Source organism: Tinamus guttatus, unplaced genomic scaffold (genome assembly GCF_059628265.1).
Source record: "Tinamus guttatus ecotype Peru unplaced genomic scaffold, ASM5962826v1 Tinamus_guttatus_pri_ptg000203l, whole genome shotgun sequence".
Classification (NCBI taxonomy): Eukaryota; Metazoa; Chordata; class Aves; order Tinamiformes; family Tinamidae; genus Tinamus; species Tinamus guttatus.
The window spans coordinates 399,645-427,570 of NW_028288737.1; the positions used below are offsets into that span (position 1 = coordinate 399,645).

Sequence of the window (27,926 nt, forward strand, 5' to 3'; positions counted from 1 at the left end):
TGAAGCAGCCATCACCAAGCACTTGTCAGTTGTTCTACTAGCTGATCACTTCTGCTTCTAGTTTGTCTTGTCTCTGTGGTCCTCTTATCTGCTCAGTTGCCTCTTTTTTTTTAATAAGAGGTTTTAGTTGTTGGATTGGTGGCCAACAGCAAAGCAGTACAGAGGATCCCAGTGTCCCTTGTGCTGTAACTGATGCCGGCACCTTGTGTCCTGGGTCGGCCACAATACCCGGAGGCTCGTTGTGCTCATGCTGCCACAGGGGCGTTTGAAACATCCTCCTAGCTGTGCGGCCTACAGGGCCGTGCAGATGACAGCACAGCAGGTGGGATGCAGAAATACCCTCACCGGGGGCGGTCATAGCACCAGGATGCAGCGAGGGCTGGTCGTTCCCTGCGGGATGGGCAGCTGGGAGCCGGGAAGGGCACTGTGGCTGGCACGGACAGCCAGGGCCTGGGCTGGCAGCGGCAGAGCTGAGGGTGCCCTGAAGGACCTGACACGTGGTGAAATACTGCTGCAGGAATTGAGCGATTCCTTTTGGCTCCGTAACATTTCCCTAACCTTCTCTTCATCCTGGTAGTGTTAAAGGATCTGGTCGTATTGAAAGGATCACCAAAGGCTGAACTTCAGAGGGTAAAATATCAGCTGAGCGAACCCTCATGTTTTACACATGCTTTCTGGCTACTCTTCTCTGACTTAAACCAGAACTAAAAATCCGAGAACAAATACGTAGAAAGTCAGCGACTGTAGGTAGTGTTCTAAGACCTTCAAAATACTTTGCAAAAAACATAGTTCCCCATAAGACCTCTCAAGGGTTGGCAAAACTTCTCTTCATTGTTCTCAGATTCTGTGACTGATTTGTATTACTGCTATTCTGGCTCTGGTGCAATGTTTTCCGACCCTCCTGAGCCAGACCTGCAAGTCAGTCCGGACTTGCTGCTGGGAGCTGCCGGGTGCTGCCGAACTTCCGCTCACTTCCGAGCACGGCGCTCCACCTCGCTGCATCACACTCTCCGCTCATCGTTTTTGCCTGCCAAGATCTTTCGTAACCTCTGATCTTTCATAACCCCTAAATGCTAGCTAGTTCCTCTCGCATGCCTTTCATAACCTACACACATGCCACACATTTAATCTTGTCGACTCAAAATAGACTCGTCCTGGCTGAACCTGAAACGCTGCTGGGTCTCGGGTGCTTCGCCCACTCCTGAGCCTGGGCGGGTTTCGTGTGGAGCTCAGACTTCCTCCTCCCTTCAAAGAAGGAGCACTTAGCAGTGGAAATGTGCTACCTCTGACCTAGGCAGAAGACAGGCTCGAGGTCATGGCTTGCTTTCTTCATGGGGTGGGAAGCCCTTGTTGCCATACGTGGGGTTCAGCTGGATCACAGAATCATAGAATGCTTAAGGTTGGAAGGGACCTCTAGAGATCATCTAGTCCAAACCCCCTGCACATGCAGGGTCACCTAGAGCATGTGGCACAGGGTGGCATCCAGCGGGTTTTGAAGATGTCCAGAAAAGGAGACTCCACAACCTTTCTGGGCAGCCTGTTCCAGTGCTCTGTCACCCTCACTGTTAAGAAATGTTTCCTTAATTCCTGTGGAACTTTTGGTGCTTCAGTTTGTGGCCATTACCTCTAGTTCTGTCGGTGGCCACCAGTGAAAATAGGCCAGCACCATCCTCCTCACTGCCTCCCTTGAGGTACTTATATACACTGATCAGATCCCCTCTCAGCCTTCTCTTCTCCAGGCTGAACAGGCCCAGCTCCCTCAGCCTCTCCTCGTAGGGCAGATGTTCCAGGCCCCTGATCATCCTTGTGGCCCTGCGCTGGACTCTCTCCAGCAGCTCCACATCCCTCTTGTACTGTGGAGCCCAGAACTGGACACAATACTCCAGATGTGGCCTCACCAGGGCTGAGTAGCGGGGCAGGATCACCTCCCTCGACCTGCTGGAGATACCAGGTCTTCTTAATCCACCCTAGGATCCCACTGGCCTTCTTGGCCAGGAGGGCACACTGCTGCCTCATGGTCAACTTGTCGGCCACCATGACACCCAGGTCTTTCTCTGCAGAGCTGCTCTCCAGAAGGTCAGTCCCCGGCCTGTACTGGTGTCTGGGGTTATTCCTCCCCAGGTGCAGAACCTTGCACTTGGCCTTGTTGAATTGCATGAGGTTTTTCACTGCCCAGTTGTCCAGTCTGTCCAGGTCCCTCTGGATGGCAGTGCAGCCCTCTGGGGTATCAGCTACTCCTCCCAGTTTGGTATCATCAGCAAACTTGCTGAGGGAGCACTCTGTGCCTTCATCCAGGTCATTGATGAATAAATTGAACAGGACTGGACCAAGGACTGACCCCTGAGGGACACCGCTAGCTACAGGCCTCCAACTAGACTTGGCACTGCTGATGTGGATGTGACTCTGAACTGTTGCATGGTTCTTCCTGACATGGTTGCGCCTACTGCTCCATGGAGATCACTTCCAAAGGCTACTTATGCTGTGGAAAAGCAGGGTCACCCTGAGGGGAAGCTCCTGCGCTGAAATGTGTTTAATTACCCTTTAGCCAACAGCCTGCCGTGCTCCTCTTTGACAGTAATTGCACACTGCAGTGATGTAATAAAATTTGTTGTGTTTTTTTACAGAGAGGGTGGCCACCTGTAGCTAGGCAGCCATCAGTGTGGAATCCACAGATGTCTCCAAATATGAGTCCTTGTCACTTCGCAGGTTTGATTGATGATTCCTTAATAGGGAATTACATTTGAGAATGAGTGACTAACAGCTTGAATAAAAAACAGGGAGGAAAAAAAAAAAGAGAAAAAAATCTTTTGGAACTATTAGTTTGACAGTGCAAAGGAGCACTTCCTCAGCATGACAGCCAGTGACTTGCTGCACTGTTATTAAAGCACTTCAGTGTGATTCTGTACAGATGGTCTTTTTAGACAGCATAGGATTATATTGGATTAGTCATATAAAATTGCTGGTTACTGTTTCTAGCACTTTTCCCTGAAGCTTTTATCAGTATCTCACAAAGAATGAAGTCTGACCCCGAGTTTGCCTTCAAGAGGTAACCCCGATGACACGCTTTTGGTTTGTGCAAACTACTACAATATTAAGTTGAGTGTAAAGGTCATGTTGCAGTGATAGATTTTATAGGGGATAAAGATGTTGCTTGGCCCAGACTTTTTGTTTGTTGTTTGAATTTACAAGAAGGGAAGGTGAACAGGAGTTTCCCTTTACTTGCTGGGATCCCTGGAAGAAGTGTACTGATCGCAGTTGGTTCCACTTGATGGCAAACAAATTGGGATTTCCAGCCCTGGCAGCACTTTCCTCACTGCTCATTAATGTGTCTCCAGCCTGCACCACTCCAGTGCTGCGTTAGTGGTTTCCTGTGTTCGCTTCCTGCCATTCGCAGCCATATTCTGAGTACCCCTGTCCTTGATATTCTGGATATCCTCGATATCCTCTAAGGCCCCTGGATCTGCTGCTCACCAAGTGCCCCCCACATGTTCCCTTCTGCCACAAACTCGCCATGGGATAGTCCCAAACGTCTGGCGCAGAATTATGCCTTCAAGTCTGTCCCAGGAGCTTCTTAACATGGAAATCAGGATACTGCCTTCAAGATCTGACAAGCAGATCTAATTATAAAATGGTGTCCTGCAGGGTTTGCTAGAGGAGAATTATTAATGCTAAACACAACTGCTATGCTGAGAGGTGTAACACATACAGAGAGATAAACAGTGCTGAGAGCTAAATATTATTAATAAAAATGAAATATGAGAATGGATTATGGCCAAGATAGCTTTACTGGGCTGTGATTGCCTTTGATTCTCCATGGAAAGACGCTTTTCCTCTCCACAAAGTGATACAGTTTCAAGCTGTTGCTGCTTTCTCTAGGCAATGTCTGTGGGTCAAGAAAAAGATGTGGTAAAAATCTTTTCCCCTAGTATTGAAGGCAGAAGTCACAGGCAGTGTCTGTCACATGCATGCCAGTATAATTTTTGAACACTATTCACTGAAAATAAGAAAGAAAGAAAAATCGCTCAAATCCCAAACAAACCAGTATTATGATCTGATTTTTATTGTTATTTGTAATAGAGAAATTCTGTCATAATACTGTGGCAGGGATATCTGTGGTCTATTTTTGTTTAAAAAATATTACCTCAGATGGTTTGTCAGCTTTATGATTAAACTGATTTACCTTTATTCTTATGTGTTACAAGAAAAGATGATTTCTAATTCTGCAAATAGTCAATCTAAGGTCAAGATCTTTGTGCTTTTCATACTAATATACTGGAAAAATGTTCAGCTTTTGAACTGAACCCCAGGCTTTTATGTTTAGCTCTCCTGTATAGCTGTGCCAAGGCTCAGGAAAAAAAAAATGCTGCTGCTGCCTATTCAGGGGAGGATTCCTGAATACAAACTGTGGATTATTACTTTCTAATCCAAGCTCAAAACCAGAATGAGAAAAGAACCTCTTTCCCTGAATGGGCCATTTGGCTTGAGACTGTTCCTTGATTTTCAGCTAGCTTGGCAGAGCAACAAAAATGATTAAGGGACTGGAGCACCTATTGTATGAGGAAAGACTAAGCGAGCTGGGCCTGTTTAGCCTGGAGAAGAGAAGACTGAGAGGAGATCTGATGAATATGTACAAGTACCTGAGGGGAGAATGTAGGGAGGATGGGGCCAAACTCTTTTCGGTGGTGCCCAGTGACAGGACAAGGGGTAATGGGTACAAGCTGAAACACAGGAAGTTCCATCTCCATGTGAGGAAGATCTTTCCTCTGGGGGTGACAGAGCCCTGGCACAGGCTGCCCAGAGAGGTTGTGGAGTCTCCTTCTCTGCAGATCTTCCAAACCCGCCTGGATGCCACCCTGTGCCACGTGCTCTAGGTGTCCCTGCTGGAGCAGGGGGGTTGGACTAGATGATCTCTAGAGGTCCCTTCCAACCTCAATCATTCTGTGATTCTGTGATTGGTAGCACTGATAGTGCAGAGGAACTTAACAGGCAGGAAGACTGCACGGGTGTAGCCATCTTGCACACTGAGAGAGGCTCTGGAGTCCTTATTGGTACAGCTGGTGGATAAGATAAAATAGAAATTAGTTTGAGACAGATGCAAATGTTTTGTGTTTTTACAAGAGCATGTACATTTTCATTGGAGAATTTAATTCCTGGAAGATCTCGTGGGTCTGAGGGTCAGAATGAAACACACTATCCTTTAATCTGCATGGGGAAAAAAAAACAGTTAAAAAAAAAGCTATGCTTGGAGTTATTATAGGGTTGCATCAAGGTTTTTCTGACAAATTGAATTGATATGGTGCACATGCAGCTGAAAAAAGTGCTATGGGTCATATTCCTGCTCTTTGGCAATAAGTAGCAGACTCAGCTCCACTGGAATCAGTGACATTTTCACATACGCCAGCATGAAATGCATCTCTGTTCTTACCACGCTGAGTTGGAAACAAAATGCAAGAAAAAAGCATGTGTTCACAAAATAACTGAATAATAGCATAGGAAAATGCTTCTGCTGTAATTGTTTACAGCAGGAAGTAAATACTGCGGTAGCATTTCATATATTTACTGGCACAGACAAGTTTTTAAAAACATGTATTGTTAATATCTCTAGAAAATGAGCATTTGCTAATTAAGTACATGAAAGTCTCTCTGTGGTTTGTATGTACATGCAAGGTAACATTACCTTTTGATTTTGGATGCCTCAACATTTGATTTCCGGTCTTTCCCAGCCTTGGGCCTTTTTTGCAAATCCTTTGAGTAGCTTTAATGTAGAAAAGTGAATGCTAACTTTGAAGTGGAGCCACCCAAAAATCAATGGCCACTTTTGTTTTATCATAGTGTGTTTGACAAAACCTACAATAGCTGCAGCTGTAGCTCTTTTGTAAGAGTTTGAAGATACGGGTAATTTTTTTAGGTCATTTGAATTTGTGCTTGTTTAATCAAATCTGAATCTTACACAAACTCCTTGTAGGTCTTGTTGCACAGCCCAAAAACCTGGCTGTTGCCTTCTTTGCCTGTCTTCTTGTGCCAGCAGTAGTGGAGCAGGACAGAGGGAGGATTGTGTAGTTCAGTCTCCAGGATAGAAAAAAGTAATTCTTTTTCCATTTTAGCTCTGTTTTTGACTCGTTTCCCAACTTTTCTCTGCATTGGTTTCCAGCCCGTAGAATAGAGCTGTTACACTGGTAACTTTTTTCAAGTTCTGAAAATGTTTGCACCTAAAAAACTGTGTGTAGCTGCTGCATTGCTGTCAACTCTTAGGTAGGCAGGAAATAGGCAGTAACCTCAGAGTGAGTCATGTTTGCGGAAAGGCTACAGAAAAGGAGCCTGCAGGTTTCATGTCTAAGAATGACTCAGGACATATCTTGGGTTCATTCTCTCATCTACCTCTAACCTTTGTAGCTTGTTCTGAGTTCTTGCCCAGTGCTGCCCCTTTCTTTCTGTGCCAGTTCTCGCTTCCGTGGCAGCCTCAGGCTAATCCATCTCTGCTTCTTCCTCTTATTGTTTTACTGCTCCACCCATAGGAATAAAAAAAAACCCAAACATGCAGGTACTATAGGAACATGAGTCCTAGCAAGCCTTGCAGATTCTGTAATTAATATGATTCTTTGATATTCGGGTAGCCTTCCCTTCTGTGTTACTGATCAATTATGAACACTCAGGAGCTAATTCCCAATTCTGAGGAAACAAACCCCTATTTTTCTGCTTATACTGTCTACAGTAAGAAACTGATTATCTTGGATATGCAGGATTCTACTATGCTGATCTTTCTGTATGACACCGTCTTATAGTAAAACTTTCCTTTGTCGCTTGAAACTTTCTTTTAAAATAGTGAGTTTTGCAAGGTATCAAGATTATGGATGAACGCCCTCTTTTAAAGAACTAGACCGTTGCATTGTTAATGATGCAGAATCATAGACATGTTGCACTAGGAGAGGCTTTAAGATGACTTTTTTTGTCTACATGCTATATGCAGGTATGCCGTCTGTATTAAATATACTTGTATCCAAAACCATGTCTGATAGATTGTTTCTTAGTTTGTTAAAAACATTGTGTGAAGGAAAAGCACTATATATTCTTCTACCTTGATATTAAGGAAATCTTCCCTGCCATCTAGTCTATATCATCTCTGTCACAAGATAACTTTATATCTGTTCATTCTTCCGTTAGAGGACATAGAGACTTTATATCTGTTCATTCTTCCGTTAGAGGACATAGAGAATGATTATTGCCATGTTTTAAACAACCAAAGATAAAGACAGATAAAGTGTTCCTTGGCAAGTCTCTATTTTCTTGGCTAAACAAACCTAGTCCTTTCAGCCTTTCCTGATATGCTGTGTTTTACACCTCATCATGTTTTTATTGTTTTCCGGTCTCTCCTCAGGACCAAACCTGAGATCTTGTGTGCGCTGGACACAAGTAAATAGAGCTGAGTAATTGCCTCTCTCCATACGGCTAATCCTTCTGAAAAAGGAACTTGCCTTTTTTGGCAGCGCCATTGCCCTCCTGACTGGTGTCCAGCTACTGCTGCTGTACTCACACGGTCTTTCTCTTTATTGCAGCCAGTTGCTTCCTTCTTTGTTTTCACCACGAATTATCCGTGCCGCTTAGGGGCAGGGCGGCGTGTCATGTCACGGTTAGCAGCACTGGGGCGGCCGCTTCTGGACGTGGGGAGACAGCGAGGTCTCCTCGCCAGGTGGAGGCTTGGCCGCGGGTCGGGCATGGGCACGTCCCTCCCGCCCGCGCTGGCCTCGCCGCTGCCCGGCCCGCGTGGCGCTGCGGGAGCGCCGTGTACCGCACCCCGAGCCCAGAGCCAGCGTGGGGCATTGGCACCGAGCGTGGGGCATTGGCACCGAGCGTGGGGCATTGGCATCGGCACCGGCACCGGCGGGCAGAGGCCCAGGTAGCGCTGTGGGGCGCGGGTGCCCGCTGTGCCCCCAGCACTGCCGCTGCTGGAGCCGCCCCAGAGCGGCTGGGGGGGCAACACTGCGTACAAAGAGAACAACAACAAAGACTTGGCGACACTGTGAAGGAGTTAGACCCGTCGGGAGTTAGAAAAGTCTGAGTAAGCAGGGCTGCAGAGACCACAGCGTTAATCTGCCTCGAGGCCGCCTCGCTGATGGGTGATCCTGCCACGTTTGGAAAGTGCCTTGTGCACAGGGGCTGTTCCTGCGAGGCCCCTCTGTCTGTCCATGCTCTGCATGGATCACTGTCATCCCGACCTCGTCCCCTCCTGCCTGGTCTGCCACACACGTACAAACAAAGAGCAAACACAAACACTAAAACATCAGGTAACTCTGGTGTCAAGATCCCCCAGGCCCATCGGGTAACAGCACTGCCAGGTGCCCCTTCCCGGGCGCCTCCTCCTGCGCCCGTGAAACTGTGAGGGGCTGGGACGGGGTGTGTGGCCAACGGGAGGGGACGGTGCAGAAGGAGGCTGCGAAGAGGAGCAGCTCCGTGTGTGCACGTATATACATACGGGCCCACGTGTACCAATGAGCAGCAGCACTGCCAATCGCCCGTGAGCAGAATGCTCAAGTTTCTGTATTCATCAATAAGGGGGTTTCTCCACAGTTTGGCTGAAGAGCAGGACAAAGGGAGGGGAGACTGAGTGGAGCCATGAGCTGAGCGGGACAAAAGAGCCATCTGCGAGGAGATGGGGGCCTTTACAAAGGAGGGAAATAGGGCAATTCCCCCACATTCTTCAGCAAGAAGGACAAAGGAGTTGGTGAGCTCAGGTGAGAACAGATGGCGGGAGGCCGGAGTTCGGTGTAGGCGGCCGGGAAGGCTGTAACTTCTGAGTACAATGGGGAAAAGGAGAGGGCATCCCTCGGTCGGGAAATTAGGATAAAAGGGGGGCTGCGTCCCCCAGCAATTGGAGAGACCCCCCAGGGATATGCCCGGTGGACTCTCCCTTTATTCGAATAAAGTTTTAGGACTCCTCTGTCTCCTTTTTGGACATTCAGTTCTTGACAGCGAGATTTTCCACACACCTGCAATCCATATGGTTATTACCGTGGCAAATAAAGATTGCATCAAAATTTATGAGATTTGGGGGTGACAGAGCCCTGGAACAGGCTGCCCAGAGAGGTTGTGAAGTCTCCTTCTCTGGAGATCTTCCAAACCCGCCTGGATGCCACCCTGTGCCATGTGCTCTGGGTGTCTCTGCTGGAGCAGGGAGCTGGACTAGCTGATGCCTAGAGGTCCCTTCCAACCTCAGCCATTCTGTGATTCCGCGATTCCGTGATTTAAAAACGGCATGAGCAGTGCTCCGATGTGTTTATGCCTGCCTCACGGCTGTGGCCCACGGCAGCGGCCCACGGCGGCTGCGAATGCACTTCCGGAGCACCCGGCCGCGCGCGGAAGGTGCCGGAAGGAGGAGCGGAAGGAAGATGAGGAGGCGGTGGAAGGGCAGGCAGTGCAGGAGGAAGAGCAGGAGGGAGGAAGAGCCGGGGCGGGCCGGGCCGCGGGCGCCACAGGGGACGCGGCCCCGCGTAGGCCGCGGCGCAGCCGTTTCCCTGGCAACGGGGGGCCTGCTAGAGCGCGGGCGCCTACCCGTGACGTCACGCGCTGCCTCTGTGGCGGCCGCATTTGCTTGGTGGCGCGTGCGCGAGTGGTGCAGGCAGTGTTGGGGCAGCCATGCGGGGGCCTCCCGTTCGGCGGCGCGGGTCGGGTCGGTCCCGGTCCCGGTCGGTCCCGGTCGCGGTCCCGGTCCGTTGGGCGGCCTTGGGGGCCAGGCCTCGCCTCTTCGCCGGCGTCGCCCTCCGCCGCCCATGGCGGTGCCCGCGGTGCACAGGTGCCTCCAAGTGAGTCGCCCCGGGATGGGTTAGTGTTTCGGCTCTGGTCCGACCCAAACGGGAGCAGGGCTCCTCTTAGTTTCTGCCGCTTTGCGCTATACGTGCGTAAAGCTAAAGGCAAGTGTAGTGGTTTTGGTGTGAGGAAATCTTACTTTGAGACGTTAGCAGTCCCGTTAATGCTTGATCTGAAAATATGGCGTGATTTTTCTTTTTCCTTTTGCTTTCCAGCTCAGTGATGAAAATGAGCAGTTGCTTAAGAAGCTGAAAAAGCTACGTGTAAAAAATAAAGAGCTGGAAAAGAATGTGGCCCAGTTCCAAGAGCAGTTAATGCTGCACAGCTCTGTCCCAAGAAGAGAGTAAGGGTGTTTTTTTTTTTTTTTTTTGGGGGGGGGGGGATAGCCAGAGAAGCTCAGTGCTTTGTTATCTTTCTTCATATGAATTAGGTCTTATCTCCCATTCCTATTTTGAATGGTTATTTGTGATCAGGGTGGTGGGGATGAGTGGTACTGGAGGCAAGGATTTAAAGGAGCAAAGAGTGATTGGGACAAGTTGAGCAAAAATCATTGTTATAATAATAATAAAAAAACACAACAGTTTTAATATCTACTAGGGAAGCCTTTCCTTTACCAGTGTGCCATTTCTGTCTAGCTGCAAAGAGTTTTAGGCTATTTAGGTAAGGAGCAGTGCTAAGGTAGTTCAGTTGCATCAATACTGTTTAAAATTCCTGGAAGCTGCGACTTTGAAAACCTGGAGAATGTCGCTGTAGTTTTGAAAGGTGCCCTGTCAAGATTCGGATACCTGATTTGTAAAATTTCCAAGTTTAAGTTTGAATGTATTTATCATCCTCTATGGAAACTTTTGTTGTAAAATCAAAGTGAAAATTAATTTAGGGTTTTTCAATGGTTTTATATGACTAAAATTGTAAAATCTAATTTTATTAAACTGCTGTGTTTATTTCAATTAAGTGTTCAAGTTCAAACAGAATCCCACTTATGGCTTAAGGACAAGGACCTCAATCTAGAGAGAGAAAGTGCCAGGTGAGTCCGAGCAAACTGCTGCTTTGCTCAGTTAATGAAGCAGGTTCCCACCTCTGTAGTGTAGAGATGTTGTTCGTGACAAATTGGTTGATTTTTTTTTTGACTCTGTTGTGAAAGTTACTTTCAGCCCTTGAAAGAGTTTAGAAGACTCTTGTCATGTTGCAGAATAGATTTTTTTTTTAAGTTGGCGGAGTGGATTTCTTTGCACATCTCTGAGCAAAATTGAACGAGCTGAGGAAGTTACTGTGGAAGAGCAAGAATGCAATTTTAGAGTATAAAACTACAACAAAAATTATAGCCAGCAATACATATATTTTAAACCTGTATATGTATGTGTATATATGTACATATATATGCATAACACATAGGATAGTGCTGCTTTCAAAGTAAGCTGCACAGGTGATTCTGTGTTAACTCCAATTGATTTTTAGAAGTCACTACTTACTGTAGTTTGCCAGTTCTTGCTAAAAGTAAACACAACTGTTTTTAATGCAAATGGAACATCTTTATTTTAATAAAAATGGTGTTAAAACTTTTTAAGAAGCCATTAGCCACCTGCGCTGGTCCCTCCTTCTATAGATTGGTTTGAACATAAATAGGACTCTCTGCTCTTTCAAAGGCAACTTTCTGCCCAGAAGGTGAGTTCTGGGCTGTGGACTCCGTATAGATACAGGTTGAATAAAGATTTTTCCCTATTAGTGTGGATTCAGGCACCTCTTCAGTGCCTCCCATGGCTGTGGGCTGCCACGGTTTTGCTGAGGTTGGTTTTACAGTCTACCAGACTCTTTGTGGGTGTCTCTTTGTGGGTTATAGCCCTCATATGTAGATTGAACGCTATGAAATACTGTAGGAAATCAGTAAACAGAACTCAAACCAGGACTGTACAAAAGGGAAAGGTAATATTAAATTGCAAATCTGTAGGTTAGTTAGTTTTGCTCCGCCATGTGCATTCCCTTGGAGATTTCACTCAATTTCTTGCACCCACGTAACCACCAATAGAAAACCGATGAGACATGGTAAGAAATTAGTTTTGGGACAGACTCTTTTTATATGTATCCTTTAGGAGTGGTCTCTTGCTATTCCTGTTGTGCTAGCAGGGAAAAGGATGGTACGTGTGACAGGCTGTGGACTTGATGCCACTCTCCTGTGACCAATGTATAGGCTGTCCCATTGAAGAACTGTCTGTGCTGATGCCTCACCAGGGTGTAGCCATCTGGGCTGGACAGAGACAGGGACCTTTGACTTGACCACTGTGGTCAGTACACACTGTTTTTTCTTTTTTAACTGCTATGTTGTTCCTTCTGGAGCTCTCTCTTTCCATCTCTCACCTGCATTTGCAATCACTTCATTCTTTCCCAAATCCAGCATTTCTGTACAAGTCTCCACCAAGCAGCTACAGTCCATGTGGTCTCTGTGGAACGGCGGTAGTATTGCTTTGAAAGGGATGCAGAGTTCATTGTAGTGGCTTATTAGCTTTCATATTCTGTTGCAATTCATGCATTTCTTCTGTTTATAGACTACTTCAGATGTATAATGATCTCCAGAAACGTTACGTTAAAGAAATCAAAACAAACCAGGAGAAAAGTGAAACAATTAAAAATCTCACTGTAAGTAGAATTTGTAGCAGGCGATGTCAAGTAGCCAAACATAAACTTTTTAGGTAGACTGAAAAGTGATTCTGGTGTTAGTAAAATCGGACCATGCACGTTTCTGTTCTTCCTGTTTCCCTTGCTGTTGAAATAAAGGGAAAATAGTACGTTTTGAGTGATTTGTGACTGATATGTCTCCCCTTTCCTTGTTTTTTCTCTCTACTTAACATACCAATACATCTTCCCAATTAGCCATGCATCTTCCCACTCTCCTTACCACAGCCTTGATATTTTTCTGTGTACGTAGGGAACCTCTTCATTTCAGGAATCCAGCAGCAAGATAACCCAAAAAGAGAAGGCAAATGTGTTTTTCCAGGAAACGAGATCTGTTGGCTTGCTGTGCGGTGAGGCTGGCAGCAGAACTGGAGCGGTGCAAGAAGATGCAAGAAGCTTCAGGAGGCTGTTGCCTCTCGCCGCTTCAGGCATTATATTGTACAGCTGTCCACACTAAATTGTCTCTTCCTAGAAGTTTGTGAACTTGTGCCTCATTCATTTGTACCTGAAATATTTAATATAATGAGATTACTTGAACTTTTTCTCAGAAGTGGGCAGTTGCTGCCATAAAAGCACACTTCATAGTGAAAAGAAGCATAGTACCTGTGTATGTGTACATTTATGCTTTCTTGTGTGCATGTGCTCAGTAATGGCTTTTTTTAAAAAACATATTTGATGTGTGCAAGGCTTCACTTGCTGCATTTTTTTCTCAATTTTTTTGGATAAATTTAGTTGTAAGTCAGCTATTGAGAGTGCTGGATTTGCATTCAGGGTATGTTTCCAGTCATACTCAGTTGGCTATGTTTGTTCTGTACATTTTAAACACTTTCCAGTTTCTTGACAGATTAAAATTCATGAGCTAGAGCATAATCTTCGAGAGCAGAGACAAAGAACTGAGCAGTTGGAATGTAAAAAGGTTTCTAAGAAGACTAGAGCTGTTTCTGAAAAAAGAAGTCAAACCCCAGAGGGAGAAGTAACATCTTGCAGACACATACACAAAAAGAAGGAGTTGTGTTGCAGTGAATATTTAGGTAATGGTACATGTGGTTCGGGTGCTGTTCCTTCCAGAATGCCCACCAGAGAAGGATGCATTTCGTTTCTGATACAAGGGTGCTCCAGGCCCTTTCTCCCCCTTCAATCTGCACTACCTGAAATGTTTTTCGTTTTTGAAAATTGGTGTGCAAAAAGCGTACCTCATAATCCTGCCTTTGTTTTAGAGATAAAAATAAGTGTTTGCTGCTTTTCTATTTTTCCTAAATGGTCTGTTGGTGTAATCATGGGTGAGAATGTGTCTGTATTTTGTAGTATTTATCATTTGTTCTATTAAGCTACCTCTTTACTAATCTGTTGATAATGGTGCTCGTTCCTCTATTCTTTGGCTGTCAGAAACTGATTGACAGAAGAATCTGTTTTTATCTTTAAAATACTCCTTAAACTTTTGGCACAAAGCTGTGGGTCAAATACAGACAATATTGGTCTGGCCATGCTCTTCTCATGTAAATTAGTCCACAGGATGATGTTCCTTATCCTTTTGCCCCCTAATCCTATTTGACTTTGAAGCATAAAGAAATGTTTTTAAGCCCATGTAATGGAGATAAATTCAGGCCCTGTGGGGCCAGTGATGGATTGTTTGACCCTCCTCTAGGTCAGAAACAGGTAGTCAAACCATGTGAGGTACCTTCTGCCACTTCAAGTCAAATATTCCCAACTGTTAAGAATGCATGGAAATATCCAACTGTGGCAGATCACATCATCTTTCCTGGTAGCTAGGAATGTGCTGGGCCAATTCTTAAGGGTAAATTACTTTAAGAAAAAGTACTTTAAAAAGATGAACCATAATTTTCTAATATCACAAAATGTAGGCAGCTCTTTAGCTGTAACATGATTCATAGGAGGGGGAGGTTGACTCTAATGGTTGAAGATATATATTTTTGATTTGACTGTAGAGCTATTGTTGAAGGAGATTAAAAAGCTGAAGAAAGAAAATGAAAAGCTGTCTACAGAAAGGAGAGCACTAAGAAATGAATTAGCTGGATTAGACAAGGTAATTTATTTTAGGGTAAGTTTAAGAATAGATGATTTTTGTAAAGCTAACTTTTCTGCCTGAATTGAAACTTAGCTTTAGGCTGCACATATGCTATTATCAAGCATAACACATTAAAATAAATAGCAGTTTATAAATTTTTAAGAAAGAAAAAGAAATGAATGACTCCTTGGAACATTATTTTAATGTCTAAGAATGCTGTTTCGTTAAGGAAAAGGAATATATATATTTTTTTTCCCCTCAGGATTTTCTTAAGAATATTGCTTTTCTAGTGTTTAGAGAAATTGATTTCCTTTGAGAGACAATTTTTTTCTCGATGTTACATTAAAATTGTAACTGCTTGTAACTGTCTTAATGCCTGCAGCAGGTATTTATATAGATATTGAAAGTATTTTTGGAATTATAACTTCTATTTCTCTATGATGGCAAGAAGAGGAAAACTATTTTCTCTTGAATTTAAATGTATCCGGTTATGCTTGTGGTAGGAATCAAAGCTTTTGGATGGGAAGGTACTGCAAAGCTGTTGTGGTAGACTGTCTTCCTAGGTGAAGAAGGGTAAAGGTGGAAAGGTTTTAGCTAGCTATAGAGGACTCAGTTTAGTGTACTCGCCTAAGATTTTATTTATTTATTTTTATTTTCTCAGGATTTTTTGTTGTTGTTAAACTTGCGTGTTTGCAGGGACGGAGCATTGCAAATTCATTCTGGAGGGGTGAAATAAGCCTTAGGCGATTACATTCTGCTCACTGTTCTTGCATTTTCTTTGTAATTAAAGTTAGAGGTTGTTGAGGTCAGAAAGGCCCAATATGCTTCAGGAACTAAACAAAAAAGTAGCTTCATTCAAGCAATAGGCCATCAATACTAATAATAATTGAACTGTGTTTTTATGGCGCTGAACTTAGCTCCTAGTTAAATTAGGTTCAGGTAGAAGTACTTATTAAGTTACATGTTTTGGAATAGGTTATTTACAAAAGAGTCAGTCCGAGGCAGTGAATATAGATTATATAGATTGACTCTTTTTTTTTTTTTTGGACAACTTTTATAGGATTTTTTTGATGAGATAGAAGACTTAAAGCATGCTGTACAGGCGTCAGTGAAACTGAATAATGAGTATGAGAAGTGCTTGAAACAAATAAGTGCAATTTATGGACTTCCTTTAACACCACCCTTGTAACTATTAATTTAATGGCAAGTAATTTTTTTCATGCTTACTGCAATATTGAAACCTAAGCTGGTTTATGGAGTGCCACTTTTTTGATAATATTATGTCTTCTGTACTACAATTTCAATATAACAAGCTATTCTGAAATGATTTTATGTTTCATGCCTTTGTTTTTTGTTTATATATCTTAAAAATAAAGTGGCCTGTATAATTTGTTCTGAGTTTCAAAAGCTCCCTCTTTCTTCCTCTCATTTTAAATATAAGCTTTGCAGAACTGGCCTGGGACCTTTTGTGGAAAATAAAAGCATGTTAGTATTTTAATTTGAAGAGCTTCCGCATTTATCTGTTGCTATATGAACTGTATAAAACCAAAGTACATCAGTACATTTGGCAATCTTTATAAATTTCAGCCCTAAGAATGTTGGAGACAGAAGATAATATAGTGATTAATATAGCAGTAAGCTATTACAAAGGAATTTGATGAAAGAAGGAACAAGGATAAATCCCCGGTTAGAGATCTTTTATCATGATGTGTAGTTAAAATCTGTGGCTGAGTGAAGGATTTAGAACTGGAAATAATGTATTCATAAAGGTGGGCCAGAGACTTGTCTTTCAGGATCAAAACAAGAATTAATCAGAAGTTTTTATTGGACTGAGAAGTGAGGAAGTGATGGAAGTACTGAAAAACCTGGAATGCTGAATGCCACAATTGGCAAGGCAGAAATGTGATGGAAAAATCAAAGTCTTTACCTTGTAGATAAGACTGCTCCCGGCTTTAAGTGTACCTGCAGACAGGAAAAGTTGTGAGATTTGAACTACAAACTTGAATTTCAGAGCAACTACTGTGACATCTATATATTGATAGAAATTCTGTATATTTGTACTTTTTTGAAAGATGAAAATCTGTGCCTCTGTGATGTAACATCTGGAGAATTAAGTCAAAACTTGACTTTATCAACTTAGCGTTTATAAAATCCTAAGCCTATTTTTGCCCTAACACAGTTCCTTCAGGTTAATAAAAGCTCTGATACTGGCTCATTAGTGATAGACTTAGGTCTCTTGCATCCCAGTTCGCTTGTTAGGACAGTTTCATGTAGCTGTGGGTTAATAAATAAGTTGTCCTCAAAGCACAGGAGGTGTTCAGAGGTACGTGGGCATTAAGTAAGCGGGAGGAGGAAACTTCAGGGCCACTTTCTGCTTGTCCTGTCTGCAGACCAGATCTGTCTGTGTGGGGCTTCTCTTGCTTTATTCTTCTCTCTTGCTTTATTCTTCTTGCTTGCAAATTAAAGGTAGAGCATGTTCTGGGATGGAGGATGGGAAGAAAGCAGGTCTGTGTCACCAGTGAACTCGGCAGATGGAAACAGAAGAACACATATGATTGAAGTCTTTTAGGGACAAAAGTTACTATTTGTTAGTAAGCAAAATGCACATTGCTGCTGAAAGAAAGCACCCAACTTCTTTTGACTGTTAGTCACTTAAAGACTTTATCACAGTTTTGTGGCATAAGTTTATACTTCTAGCATGTGTAATCTTTGTGTTATATTATTTATATTATTATATTATTACAGTTATATTATTACATAAATCTGTAGTTGTCCCCACTCCTAGGCTGATTTTAAAGGTTCGTGCAGGATGTTTAGACGTAGGAGGTAGAGTTTGAAGCTATTTCTCCTCCTGCCCTTACTTCAGTGTACAGGCTGGCTCCTTTCTCCCTGGCTGCACTGCTGTCGTGCCCAGCAGATTTTTGTCCCTTGCAAACTACCCCAGATGAGTTTTCCATTGGCAAATACGTTCTCTGCCCCAGCCCTTGCAGGGCACGAGTGCGGCGAGCGCCCAGCTCTCACCTTCATGATGTCAAAGCTCTCAGTTGCTCTCGCGTCACCCCGCTCCAGGAAGCAGCAAAAAACCCTTCCGTGGTCGCTTTGCTCCCTGAGCATTGGTAGCCGGAGCGACTCCGGTCTGATCCTAGCGCTGCTCCCGTGCGAGGAGGTGCCGAGCAGCGGCGCGGGGAGGCAGCCAACGCGGCCGGCCCCGCTCGGCTCCTCGCAGCCGCCGTCCTGCAGCGCCGCCCGCCCCGCTCCCTTCCGTGACTTTTCTCTCTTTCCTGTCTCCTGTTGCTCTCGGGAAGCTGGAAACGCGGCAGGCAACCGGGAGGCCTCTGGCATCGTCCCCTGCCGCGGCACAGCTCCGGAGCGCTCGCGGCACCGGGGCCGGAGCGCGGCAGAAGCGACGCTCCGGCTCCGCTCTGCTCCGCGGGGCTTGGTTGTGTTTCCGCTGCCCCTGGTGACGTGTGAAAATGGCAGCTCCGCCGCCAAGAGATTTTTCTTTCTGTTTGACTAAAAACAGCCTCTTCTGCGTTTGATGGGATCATCGTGCTCCTGAGAATCTGCTTTTTAAATTTTTTTTTTCTCACTGATTTTTGATGCTGCCTTTTTGGTGCAGCTGCTCAGACAGCTTTTGAAGAAATTTGATGTGTGAAAAATCATGTAATGAGATAAGCTGTGAGAGAATACTTGAGCGTCGATAGCAAGATGCCAGAATTTATTTGCTGTAAGCTTTGTGTACATAGTGTATAAGAAGAGTCACAGGGCTCTGGATTTTTATTCTATTTTTACATGCCTCATGCAAGTTTAGTGGATTACTGACATTTTCTGTTTAATTCAGTACTATTTTATTGGAGGAAGAGACTGTCTAAGACTACCAAAGTCTGCTTCCAAACTCAGAGGTAGGTATAGTCTGTGCAGGATAAGGCCATACAAATTTCTGTTTACAGGTAGGAATTTTCCTGTCTCTCATCCCTGTTGCAGTATTGAGCAGACATTTTTGCTTTAACCTTGCCTTGTGAGATGTTAAAACCAAGATCCTGTTATTTTTAAGTTCCTTGTTGATTGAGGTGTAGATGAGATTAATGTTAAACAAGTTAATCTGTCTTTATTTTAGCTTCCACTGTGTCATGAAATTGTTATGTCTGGCCAGTGGCTTTCTCATGCAGAACGGAGTTTAGCGGAAAGTGAGTTGCTATAATTAAGTATTAGTTGTGCTAACATTCAATTGTGCATGTTAGAAATGTTGCAGACTAGTGGTTCTCTTTCATGAGTAAGTACTTTGCAGTCTTGTTAAGAGAAGCTCGTATCTGAAAATAAATGGCTATTATCAAATGGAAGCTTTGTTTGGAAAAATAAGGTAATAGTTTTTGCTTTCTGCAAGATTTGAAGCAAATGAGCATGGGGCTGTGAAACAGATCAAGTTTAGTTACTGCTCTATGCATGCTACTGATTAATAAATATATAAATATATATATACGTATATAAAATATATATAAATATATATATATTTAATATGGTTCTGTGTTGTCCCAGTTTTCCTAATGGGAAACTAGAGGTCTAATGGGAAATTAAGCTGTCAAAACTAGGGAATGCATCTCCACATGCCTTCTGCTGCCCGCTAGGATACAGAAATAGTACTTATTTCCCTTTCAGTGTTTCCAAGAGGTGTTCAATAATTATTGAGGTCCTAGGCCTTATTCCTATGCTAGAACTTTTCTAAGTTAGTGTGCACAGAAGCAATCTTCCTCTTTGGGGGAAAAGAAAAGGCTTTTTGGTTCACATTTCTTTGAAAGCCTTTTAGTGAGCACGTGGAGTAAGATCTTTATTGCTCTTCTGCTAGTCCTTCCCTCCTCCTGTTAATGCACTGTTCTTGGGTAGCTGTAAGAGCGCGGCTGCCAGACATGCAGTGCTCTCCTAAATAGGTCCTGGAGAGGCTACAGGTGAAACCAGGCCTTTTTCTTGAACATAAGGCAAGTTTCCCTGGTGCCTCAGGTGGGATACTTGTTTTGTGGCCCATGGAAGTGTTTCTGTGAGGAACTGTTGAAGGAATGGAAATGTGAAACTGTGGCTAAAGCTTCTCCTTAAGCCAGAAGTCAGGAGCAGAATTCTGTTGAACAAGTGAAACAGTCAAAGAGCCCAGTTAAAGTTGTGGCTTGTCATAATAGAGACATTTATTTCAGATTAACCTTTAAAATGACCTAAAATAAAGAGTAAGTAGTATAGCAAACCATCCAGGGAGGAAGAAGTCTGTAAATACAAACTGTTTGCGGACTTAAAGAGTTTATTTTCCCCCCTTTCCCTTCAGTTACGTCCGTGTCTCTGCCTGCACAAGGCTCAGACACATCTTGGTTCCCTTGCTAGAAACAAAGCCCTTGCTTAACTGCTTGTGCGTGTGGGCCGGTGCCCCGGAGGGCTCCAGCAGATCTGTTTGGAGGACAGCAAATTCCTCTTGGTTCCTGGAGGCTCTTGCAATGAGCCCTTTTGGAGGTGGTCGTTGTATTGGTCTGGTGTTGTGTTATCTGGCTTGTGCGAGACCAGCTTTTTTCTTACACTTTAAGTGCCTGCTGCCCATGTGAATGTTTTATTCTGTGTGTCCTCTGCAGGGTGTCTGTACCGACAGGGAGCCCAGCTCGCTGCTGTGAGTAGCCCCACCATTTTCAGCTCAGCGAGGAGAACTCGGCCTTTGGGAGAGACTCTCTTACTGCAATGCTTCAGTTCAGCCGGAGCGCTGTGAGGACTCTTCCTTTGAAGAAGAGAATCTCTTTCCTGATGAAACTTACCTGCTTTGTAAGCTCCGTGTTCATATTTTGTGAATTTTTAATTTATTATGTGGTGATTTTTCAATGTCACTGGCCAGAAGTGAAAGCTGGAGCTCACATGGGTAACGGAGAGATTTCTACTTCAGTCCTGAAGGCCTTATTTTTAGCTGATACTCACCTGCTTGGTGAAATCAAGGGACATTGGCTGGATAAACTAAGAAGGTAATAACTGCATTTTTGGCATAATCTCTATCCTGATTTCAGAGCTTTTAGTAATAACTAATGGGACTGATGGCTATAACTGATGTGGTACTTGTAAGGAGCAAGTATGCTGGCACTCACTTGCCTGCCTGGGCTGGGACTGATGGTGATGGCCTGGAGTTGAAAGGGCGAGGAATGGGCCTGCCTGGGTGCAGCAGTGAGCACAGTTTGTGCGTGTCGGTGCCCGGGCGTGCTGGGTAGGGCACACACACGTTTCCAGGGCGTAGCAATCACAAAATGCCTTAAAAAGGAGTCAGGTGACCTTGATGTACGTCCAGCTTATATCTTTAATTGCAGAGATAGAGAAGCTGGTAGCAGTTCGTAGCAGAATAACTGGGGGCAAAATGAGATTTAAAAACAAAGATAATCCAGTCCCACCCTAATGCACAAAAAGCCATGTTGTTTCTGTCGATCCACAAAGCAGCAGAATGCTCCAAGAAAATATTAATTTTGACAGTGATGTGATCATCATCATTTTTTGTCAAAGAAACACAGTATAAACCCATGCACTGGTACAGTCAGAGCAGGTTGGCCAGAACAGTGTTTAACAAACTTATAACGCATAAAGATAAACAAGCTGGCATTACTGCTGGGCGTGAGTTGCTCCTGGTGGCTCTGGCGAGTTTGGAAGCTGCCACGGCATTTTAAACTCCTTCCTAAGTATTTAAATAGCATTTTGTCCTGGCACTCGTGGCAGGCAGGAGCTCTCCGTGCCGTCCTGCCGGGCGGTGTTTGTGCTGGGGGAGTCGGGATGCGCCGGGCGCGTGGGGCAGCCGTCACTGCCGGTGTGTTTTCCCCGCAGGGAATGGCAAATGGAGAGATCTTTCCAAACTGCTTTGTGGCTGCTGCAGCCGGATATTGTTTTTATTCTGGGAGATGTCTTTGATGAAGGAAAATGGAGCTCGCCTCAGGTATGACATACACGGCTATTTTATTTGAAAAAGGAGGATTTCTTGAAGAAAATGGACTGCAGAATAAGGTGGACTAGGTGTGCAAGGGCTTATATATTTACTAGATTTTCTTGCTGATAGAAACTTCTAAGATGTTAGGTCAGAGGTGTACGGATGTGATTCTCCTTCATTTTTGGTAGCACCGTGGCACTTTTCCTCCTAATTTCTCCCTAGTTTTAAAATGCAAAGATCTCGCTGAGCTTGCACGTCCGTACTGCGTGTTCATGATTCTCTGCAGTATCGTGGAACAGAGAGTTAATCTGCCTCTCTCCCCGCAGGCATGGGCAGATGATGTCAGGAGGTTTCAGAAAATGTTCAGGCATCCCGTTCGTACTGAGCTCGTGGTTGTCGCTGGGAATCATGACATTGGATTTCATTACGAGTAAGTCCTGGGGGTGAGAGGAACGGGCAGGCGCCACCTCTGAGGTGCCCGCCTGCGTTCATAGCAGCTGCTTTTGTGCCTCGCTGACTTCCCCTGCGTTTGTACAGAATGGTTTTGATCATAACCTGGTTGGAAGGGACCCAGATCTTAAAGTGGGTCATTACACATTAACATTATAATTATCAATGTAATTAAACATTGAAAAATCTTTAGACTCAGATCTTAAAGTGGATTGTTCTGTGGAGGGCTCGCTAGAGGAGCGCGCTGCAGAGCTGTCCTCACACTCGCTTGGTGCTGCTCTGGGCACGTGAAGTTGGTCGCTCTGCGTTTGCAGAGATGCCTCAGAGCTGCTTTTTCTTCAGCTGGGCTTCACTGGCTGATAAGTACTAGGTGTGTCTCCTTCCTCTGCATTCTCAGCATGGGAAGGTGTAAATATCCGTGCTCCTCTTTAGGATGGTTGTGCTGTGTCACATTAGTTATAATGCCATTTTTGTTCCTCATTTGTATTGTTGTTTTTTCACAGAATGACTGCTTACAAGGTGAAGCGATTTGAAAAGGTTTTCAACTTTACTTCAGGAAAGCTAGTAACTCGAAAAGGAGTAAAGTGAGTACGTATATATGCGTGTGTATGTATGTGTGTGTGTATAAATATGTGTGTGCATGTGTATTTCCACGTTCACAATAGTGGTTCCTGAGAGACTTGAATGCTGAAAGATGAGATCTGCAGGTGGTGTTGGAGTTCTCTGAGATGTGTTGAAGGAAACGCTGTACAAACAGGTCTCGGTGCAGAGTGGAGGCTGTTGCTTTGAGCAAGACGATTTGTGGTACTTTTAAATGGAAAAGTACTGTAGAGGTAGAATGGGCTTCTCTGGGTTGTGTTTTTACTTCCTTGCGGTTGGTAATGACCCATGGCTGTAAACATAGAAGGAAAATGGGATACAGTAAGGAGAAACAAACCACCCCCTTCTGTGCTTACCTATTAGAGTTTCATTAATTTTAATAAATTCTTTAATCTGCCGGCGGCGGTTCCCACTCCCAGCCCTCGGCCCGTGCCCAGCTCTGCCGCAGGCCAGGGCTGAGCACAGGGCCGAGGAGCAGCCCTGTGGCAGCAGGGCCTGTCGGAGCCACCCAGGGCTGCATGGGAGCTCCTTGGCCATCTCCAGAGCCTGGGGGCATCCCCGCTCCTGGGGCTGCCTCGGGGGCTCCCTTCTGCTCTGGTCACTCCTGCTCCTGTGGAGGACTCCGATGAGGGAGAGTGAGGATGGAGCGAGGGCCCCTCCGTAGGTGTTTCAGCTGCTTTCAGAAAGGGCTGTCAGGGAAGTCTCCATGTCACCTTTGATAAAACAGCCCAGCAGAGTTCTTGCACCCAGCAGCAGATTTTATGCGTAGCACGGTATTTGCTAACTGAAATGAGCTACGTTGTTAATGAAGGGTTGCCAGATAAACTGTTCTGTAACACATCAGTGGTCTAAAAGCAGCTTAATTTGATAAGAGAATTTGAACTTATTTTGGTTTTGACCAGTAACTTAAATGGAGGCATTCAGCTCATTTATGTCTGTATATTGAATTAAATTGGGAATGTGTTTGTTTGAGTCCTGATCGGGAGACTACAACATGACTAAATGTAGTGGCAAAAGTTCATAATTTGAAATACACTGGGGAAACTTTCTTTTACAAGTAACATCCCATTTTCCTTGGGAGAGACCACAAGGTGTGAAACAAAGTATGTTCAGGGCAGATGGCCAAGTGTTCTTGGGCTTTTCACTTGTTCAGAAGGAACTGCATTTCCTCAGATGCCCAGAGCACATCTTTAGGGAGAAGCAACTTCCCCTTCCCTTAGAATTCAGGTTAGCTGGCAGTTTAAGTGCCCAGTACAATATTAAAAGGAATCTTGACGCGTAAACATGGGATTTTGGGCACTCAGTGTGTTGTGCAACCGAAGCAGCAGCAGAGCATAAAACAACCTGCGAGGCGGCGGCACGGCAGCCTGCAGTGTGGCTGCTCAGGAGAGGCCTCGCAGCAGGTGATCCGGGAAGCTGCTGCGTGCTGCCGAGCTGCGTGCACCTGCGAACACCTGCATTTTGTAGCAAATGAGGTTTATCCTGCTTCTGTGCACGAGTAGCAGCTGCAGCCCTGCCCCGCCATGCCCTTCACCCCGCTCGCCTCTCTCTTCCAGCTTCGTCCTAGTGAACAGCGTAGCCATGGAGGGCGACGGCTGCGCCGTGTGCGGCGCTTCCGAGGCAGAGCTCGCGACCCTTTCCCGCAGGCTCAACTGCTCCCTGCAGGTAGGAGCGTGGTGAGGATCTGGCGGGAGGCAGCGGCTCGGCCGCCGCAGCGGGATTGGTGCCGCGGCGGCGCTCGGGAGACAGCCGGGATTCGGCTCTGAAAAGCTCCTGCCTCCAGCTCAGGCTGGGCCTTGTCAGTGGAACTCTCTTCCTCTTGGCTTTCCTGTTCTTGTGTTCGCCTCCTCGCGCGGTGCTGTTTGCCGGTCGTGGCACTGTGAGCCAGCTCTGTGCCCACTGCCCTGTCTCCTGCTCCCGGGAATGGCAGGGAATGTTCCTCAACCCGCCTTCCTGCCTTTGGCAAGAGATGTGTCAGAATCTCTGCGTTTAGAGTTGCACAGTTGTTCTCTAGCCTTCAGCCTATTCCTGTAGTTTCTAGCATCTTGTCTTGGCAGTTTAGTAAGGTTTTAATCTTTTTTCTTCTCTTTTCTCTTCTCTCATATTTCGTCCCTGTTCCTTTTTCCGCAGGCCGACTGGCACCCAGGCGGGCGGCGTGGTTTGCCAAGCGGGCAGTCAGGCAGGAGAGCAGCTCCCAGGGGAAGCACTGCTGGCTGTACCCGCGCGCACTCTCCCCCGCGGGTTGTCCTACATCTCCTCCTTGTTTGTGCAGTGAAGCCCTGCGCTCGCGCTCTCGTTCAGCAAGTGCAGCTGTATCTGCTGCACCCCCTTCATCCATGGCGGGGCATCCTGAGAGCGCTTTTACAGTGGGCTGTGCTAAAACACTCTATTCTGTGCTGAAACTGCTGTCCTCAAAACAGAGGACCCCCTCTGCAGTTACAGCTCAATTCCTTTCCCCACCCCTCTGCGACACGTAGGAGAAGGTAATTTTATGCATTGATTTTTCATCCACAGAATCATTCCAGCAGAAGGTGCAGTGACGTGGAGAAGCTTCCAGCCTCAGAGCCGATCCTTTTACAGGTGTGTTGGGGGGAGGCAGGCTCTTGACATGGTTGACACGGTGCATTCCTTACCTTCCTGTGGAGGCTGGATCGCTAACGGCTGCTCCTTGCTGTGAATCCCCCCAGCACTACCCCCTCCATCGGAAAAGCGACGCCGAGTGCACTGGGGAAGATGCCGCCCCTCCGGAAGAGAGGAACGTCCCGTTTAAGGAAAAGTATGATGTGCTCTCTCGGGAGGCCTCGCAAAAGGTTGGATTCGTTTAGCAGCCTTGGTGTCTTTGTGGGTATCAGGAGCTGAAAGCAGCCCCGTGGGGCGGCTCTGCCCACGGCCGCGGCGTCGCCATCCCCGTGTCGCACCTCGCGCTGCCCGTCGGGCTGCGTCGGGGCGCACCTGGCAGAGAGACAGCTGCTCTGCAAGTACTGCCTTTGCTGGATTGATTACTGCAAGAAACACCAAACTGAAATATTCCCAGCAAACCTAACGGGCAGTGTTGTTTCCTTTCCTGCGGAGGAAACAAACTGGCAGTACAAAATTCCCCCGCAGGTGGGAAACAGCAGTGATTTATTAAAACGAAGCTCCTTTCATTGGTGATGCCACCAACCTGATCTTGGCTTTGTTGTTCTAATCTTTGGTTGCCTCACCTCGCAAAAATTCCAATATTTGGGATGAGGGCCAAGTAAGTGTGTTGAATATGAGAACAGAAACAAGTATTTTACTGGAAAACAGTAGTTTATACAAGGCACTCTATAAGAATATTAGCACCCCTTCCATTTTTATTCAGTCTGAGAAAAATTTGGTGTTAAGTTGAATTTAATTTTAGTTATGACTCAACTTCTGGCTTTACCATTTTGTGTTCCAGCTGCTCTGGTGGTTTCATCCCCGTCTGGTTCTCAGTGGACATACACATAGTGCCTGTGAGGTGCTGCATGCGGGGAGGATTCCAGAAATCAGTGTCCCATCATTCAGTTGGAGGAACAGAAACAACCCTAGTTTCATCATGGTAAGTTTTAATTTTTTTTATTTTTGTCAGATAACTTTCATAAATAAATCAACATGGCAGTCAGCTATATTTTAAAACTGATTCTACCTGTAAAAACAAAAAGTAAAAATAAAAAAGTTGCCTACCCACCCAACCCACTCAGTACACTGCATCCACTTTATAAAGTACAGCTGTGGGAGCCACATGTTCTGTGTGGTACAAAGCAATGCCGTTAAAGATCTAATCGGTATATGGGTACAAGCATCTAACATCTTTTCTTATAAAGAGGGTGCATTGTAAACTACTGACTTGTAGAAATGATCAGCACTGTGCACTGAACAGTAGAAAGACTAAGTTTTGCTCGGTCGGTGTCACAGCAGCTGTGACCCCCAGCCCGTGGCCGCCTCTGCGCGGTGCTCCCAGCTCGCGCCCTTGCGCAGGGGGAGCCTTTGCCACGTGCCACTCGGGTGCCTCCCCGTTCACGCCGTGTCCTGGTTATGCTCTCACAGGTAGTTCCAGTGCTCTGTGTAGCCTTGGAGGTAAATCAATCAGTTCCCCAGTTCAAGAAATAAAACAGAACTCTTAAAAACTTGGAGTAAGAAGCAAAACCTACAGTCCTGTTTACAGAGTAATCTGTGAGCTGGGGCAAAAATCTTGAGTGTATTTTGCTGCTCTTGGGTATAGGCTGTTTGTTACACAGGTAACCCCACAATTCTAAATTCCTTTCATCCAACTGTTAATATTCCTTGTTAGTTCTGTTTATTCTGTATTCCTGAGAGTGGCTGCCTTCAACCCGCCCACGTGCTCCGCGCGGGCCAGGCAGCGGCGTCCTCACTGCAAGCAGCTGCCTCGTCACAGTGGTGGTGTCTTCGCTACCCCTTGAGATCAGCCTCAGGCTTCTGTAAACTTGACTTTGAATCGCAGATTCAAACCCAAGCCACACTAAGGGCTCCTATGTTGCTGTCTCAGCTCCTGCTAAGAGTTTGGATTAACCACCATGGGTTTGCAGCAAGGGCTGGGTAGAAGGAGGGCTTGGAGAGGAGGAAGGGGCGCGTTCCCCAAGCCCGACGTGAGCCGCGCTCCAGCCGCTCACGTTTGGCTTCTCTCGAAGGCGGCTTGGGAGGGGGGCAGCGCTGCTGACTGCAGGTGGAACGGGGGCAAGTTGGGCCCCTGGGCTCGTGCCGGCTGGCGAATGCCCCCGTCAGTGCCCAGCGCCACCAGCGCCAGCCCGGGAGGAGGCACCGGGCCGGGGCCCGGCCCTTGCTGCCCCCCACGGCTGCGGCACCAGAGCTGCGGCGGCCGCGGCGCTGCTGCTCACGGTGCTCGTTCCTCCTGCAGGGCAGCGTAACGCCGACCGACTTCTCCCTCCGAAAGTGCTTCCTCCCGCACGAGAGCACAGTCTTTGCTCTGTACGGCGCCGCAGGGGCTCTGCTGGCCATCCTGGTGCTAGCTCATTTTCAGCTTCTCACTCCACCGTTTTATTTTGCTCAGCGTTTAATCAGTAAGCATAAAGCAGTATGAAGAGCCAGACATCTGCATTCAGTCACTGAAATACCAAAGCTGAGAACAGTCAAACATCAGACTATATTCATGCCAGCAAATGACCTAATTGGATTGCTAGTCTGAAGGCAGGTTGCATTTACACATAACATAGAAGTCCTATACAGCTGATATGACTACTACAGGATAAATAACTGAAATGAATGTTTCATGCTGTACAAAAATACTGTATTCTACAATCAAATGAGTCCTTTTCCTGCTATAATTTTTGTATCAAATATGTATATTAAAAGTTTAGCTGTACATTATGTAAATCCTATAGCCTCATCACTTATCTGCACTGGTGTCTTACCCTGGTGGAGGCTCAGTCTTGCAAACTGGAAACGTTTCTCCATTTTATTGCTTCTAAAGTCACA

The 27,926-nt window shown here is 45.7% G+C and overlaps 2 protein-coding genes across 3 annotated transcripts; both read left to right on the forward strand.

Moving 5' to 3' along the window:
* The first annotated feature begins 9,693 nt into the window (after positions 1 to 9,693).
* On the forward strand, positions 9,694 to 15,846 carry LOC148594776 (uncharacterized). Of its 2 annotated transcripts, XM_088524074.1 has the most exons (7): positions 9,694 to 9,797; positions 10,017 to 10,144; positions 10,754 to 10,825; positions 12,342 to 12,432; positions 13,313 to 13,499; positions 14,415 to 14,512; positions 15,555 to 15,846. In XM_088524074.1, the coding sequence occupies exons 1-7, from the start codon at positions 9,765 to 9,767 to the stop codon at positions 15,681 to 15,683; spliced, it is 738 nt and encodes a 245-aa protein (XP_088380200.1). In that variant the 5' UTR covers positions 9,694 to 9,764; the 3' UTR covers positions 15,684 to 15,846. The 2 variants fall into 2 exon arrangements, with proteins under 2 accessions (XP_088380200.1, XP_088380201.1); XM_088524075.1 differs by lacking the exon at positions 10,754 to 10,825.
* A 4,357-nt stretch (positions 15,847 to 20,203) lies between these two features.
* MPPE1 (metallophosphoesterase 1) lies at positions 20,204 to 27,818 on the forward strand. The gene is made up of 9 exons (XM_010221261.2): positions 20,204 to 20,478; positions 21,320 to 21,428; positions 21,746 to 21,849; positions 22,373 to 22,453; positions 24,026 to 24,140; positions 24,984 to 25,049; positions 25,157 to 25,279; positions 25,891 to 26,031; positions 27,349 to 27,818. Exons 1-9 carry the CDS (start codon positions 20,204 to 20,206, stop codon positions 27,529 to 27,531), a joined length of 1,197 nt encoding a protein of 398 aa, XP_010219563.2. The 3' UTR covers positions 27,532 to 27,818.
* The last annotated feature ends 108 nt before the right edge of the window (positions 27,819 to 27,926 follow it).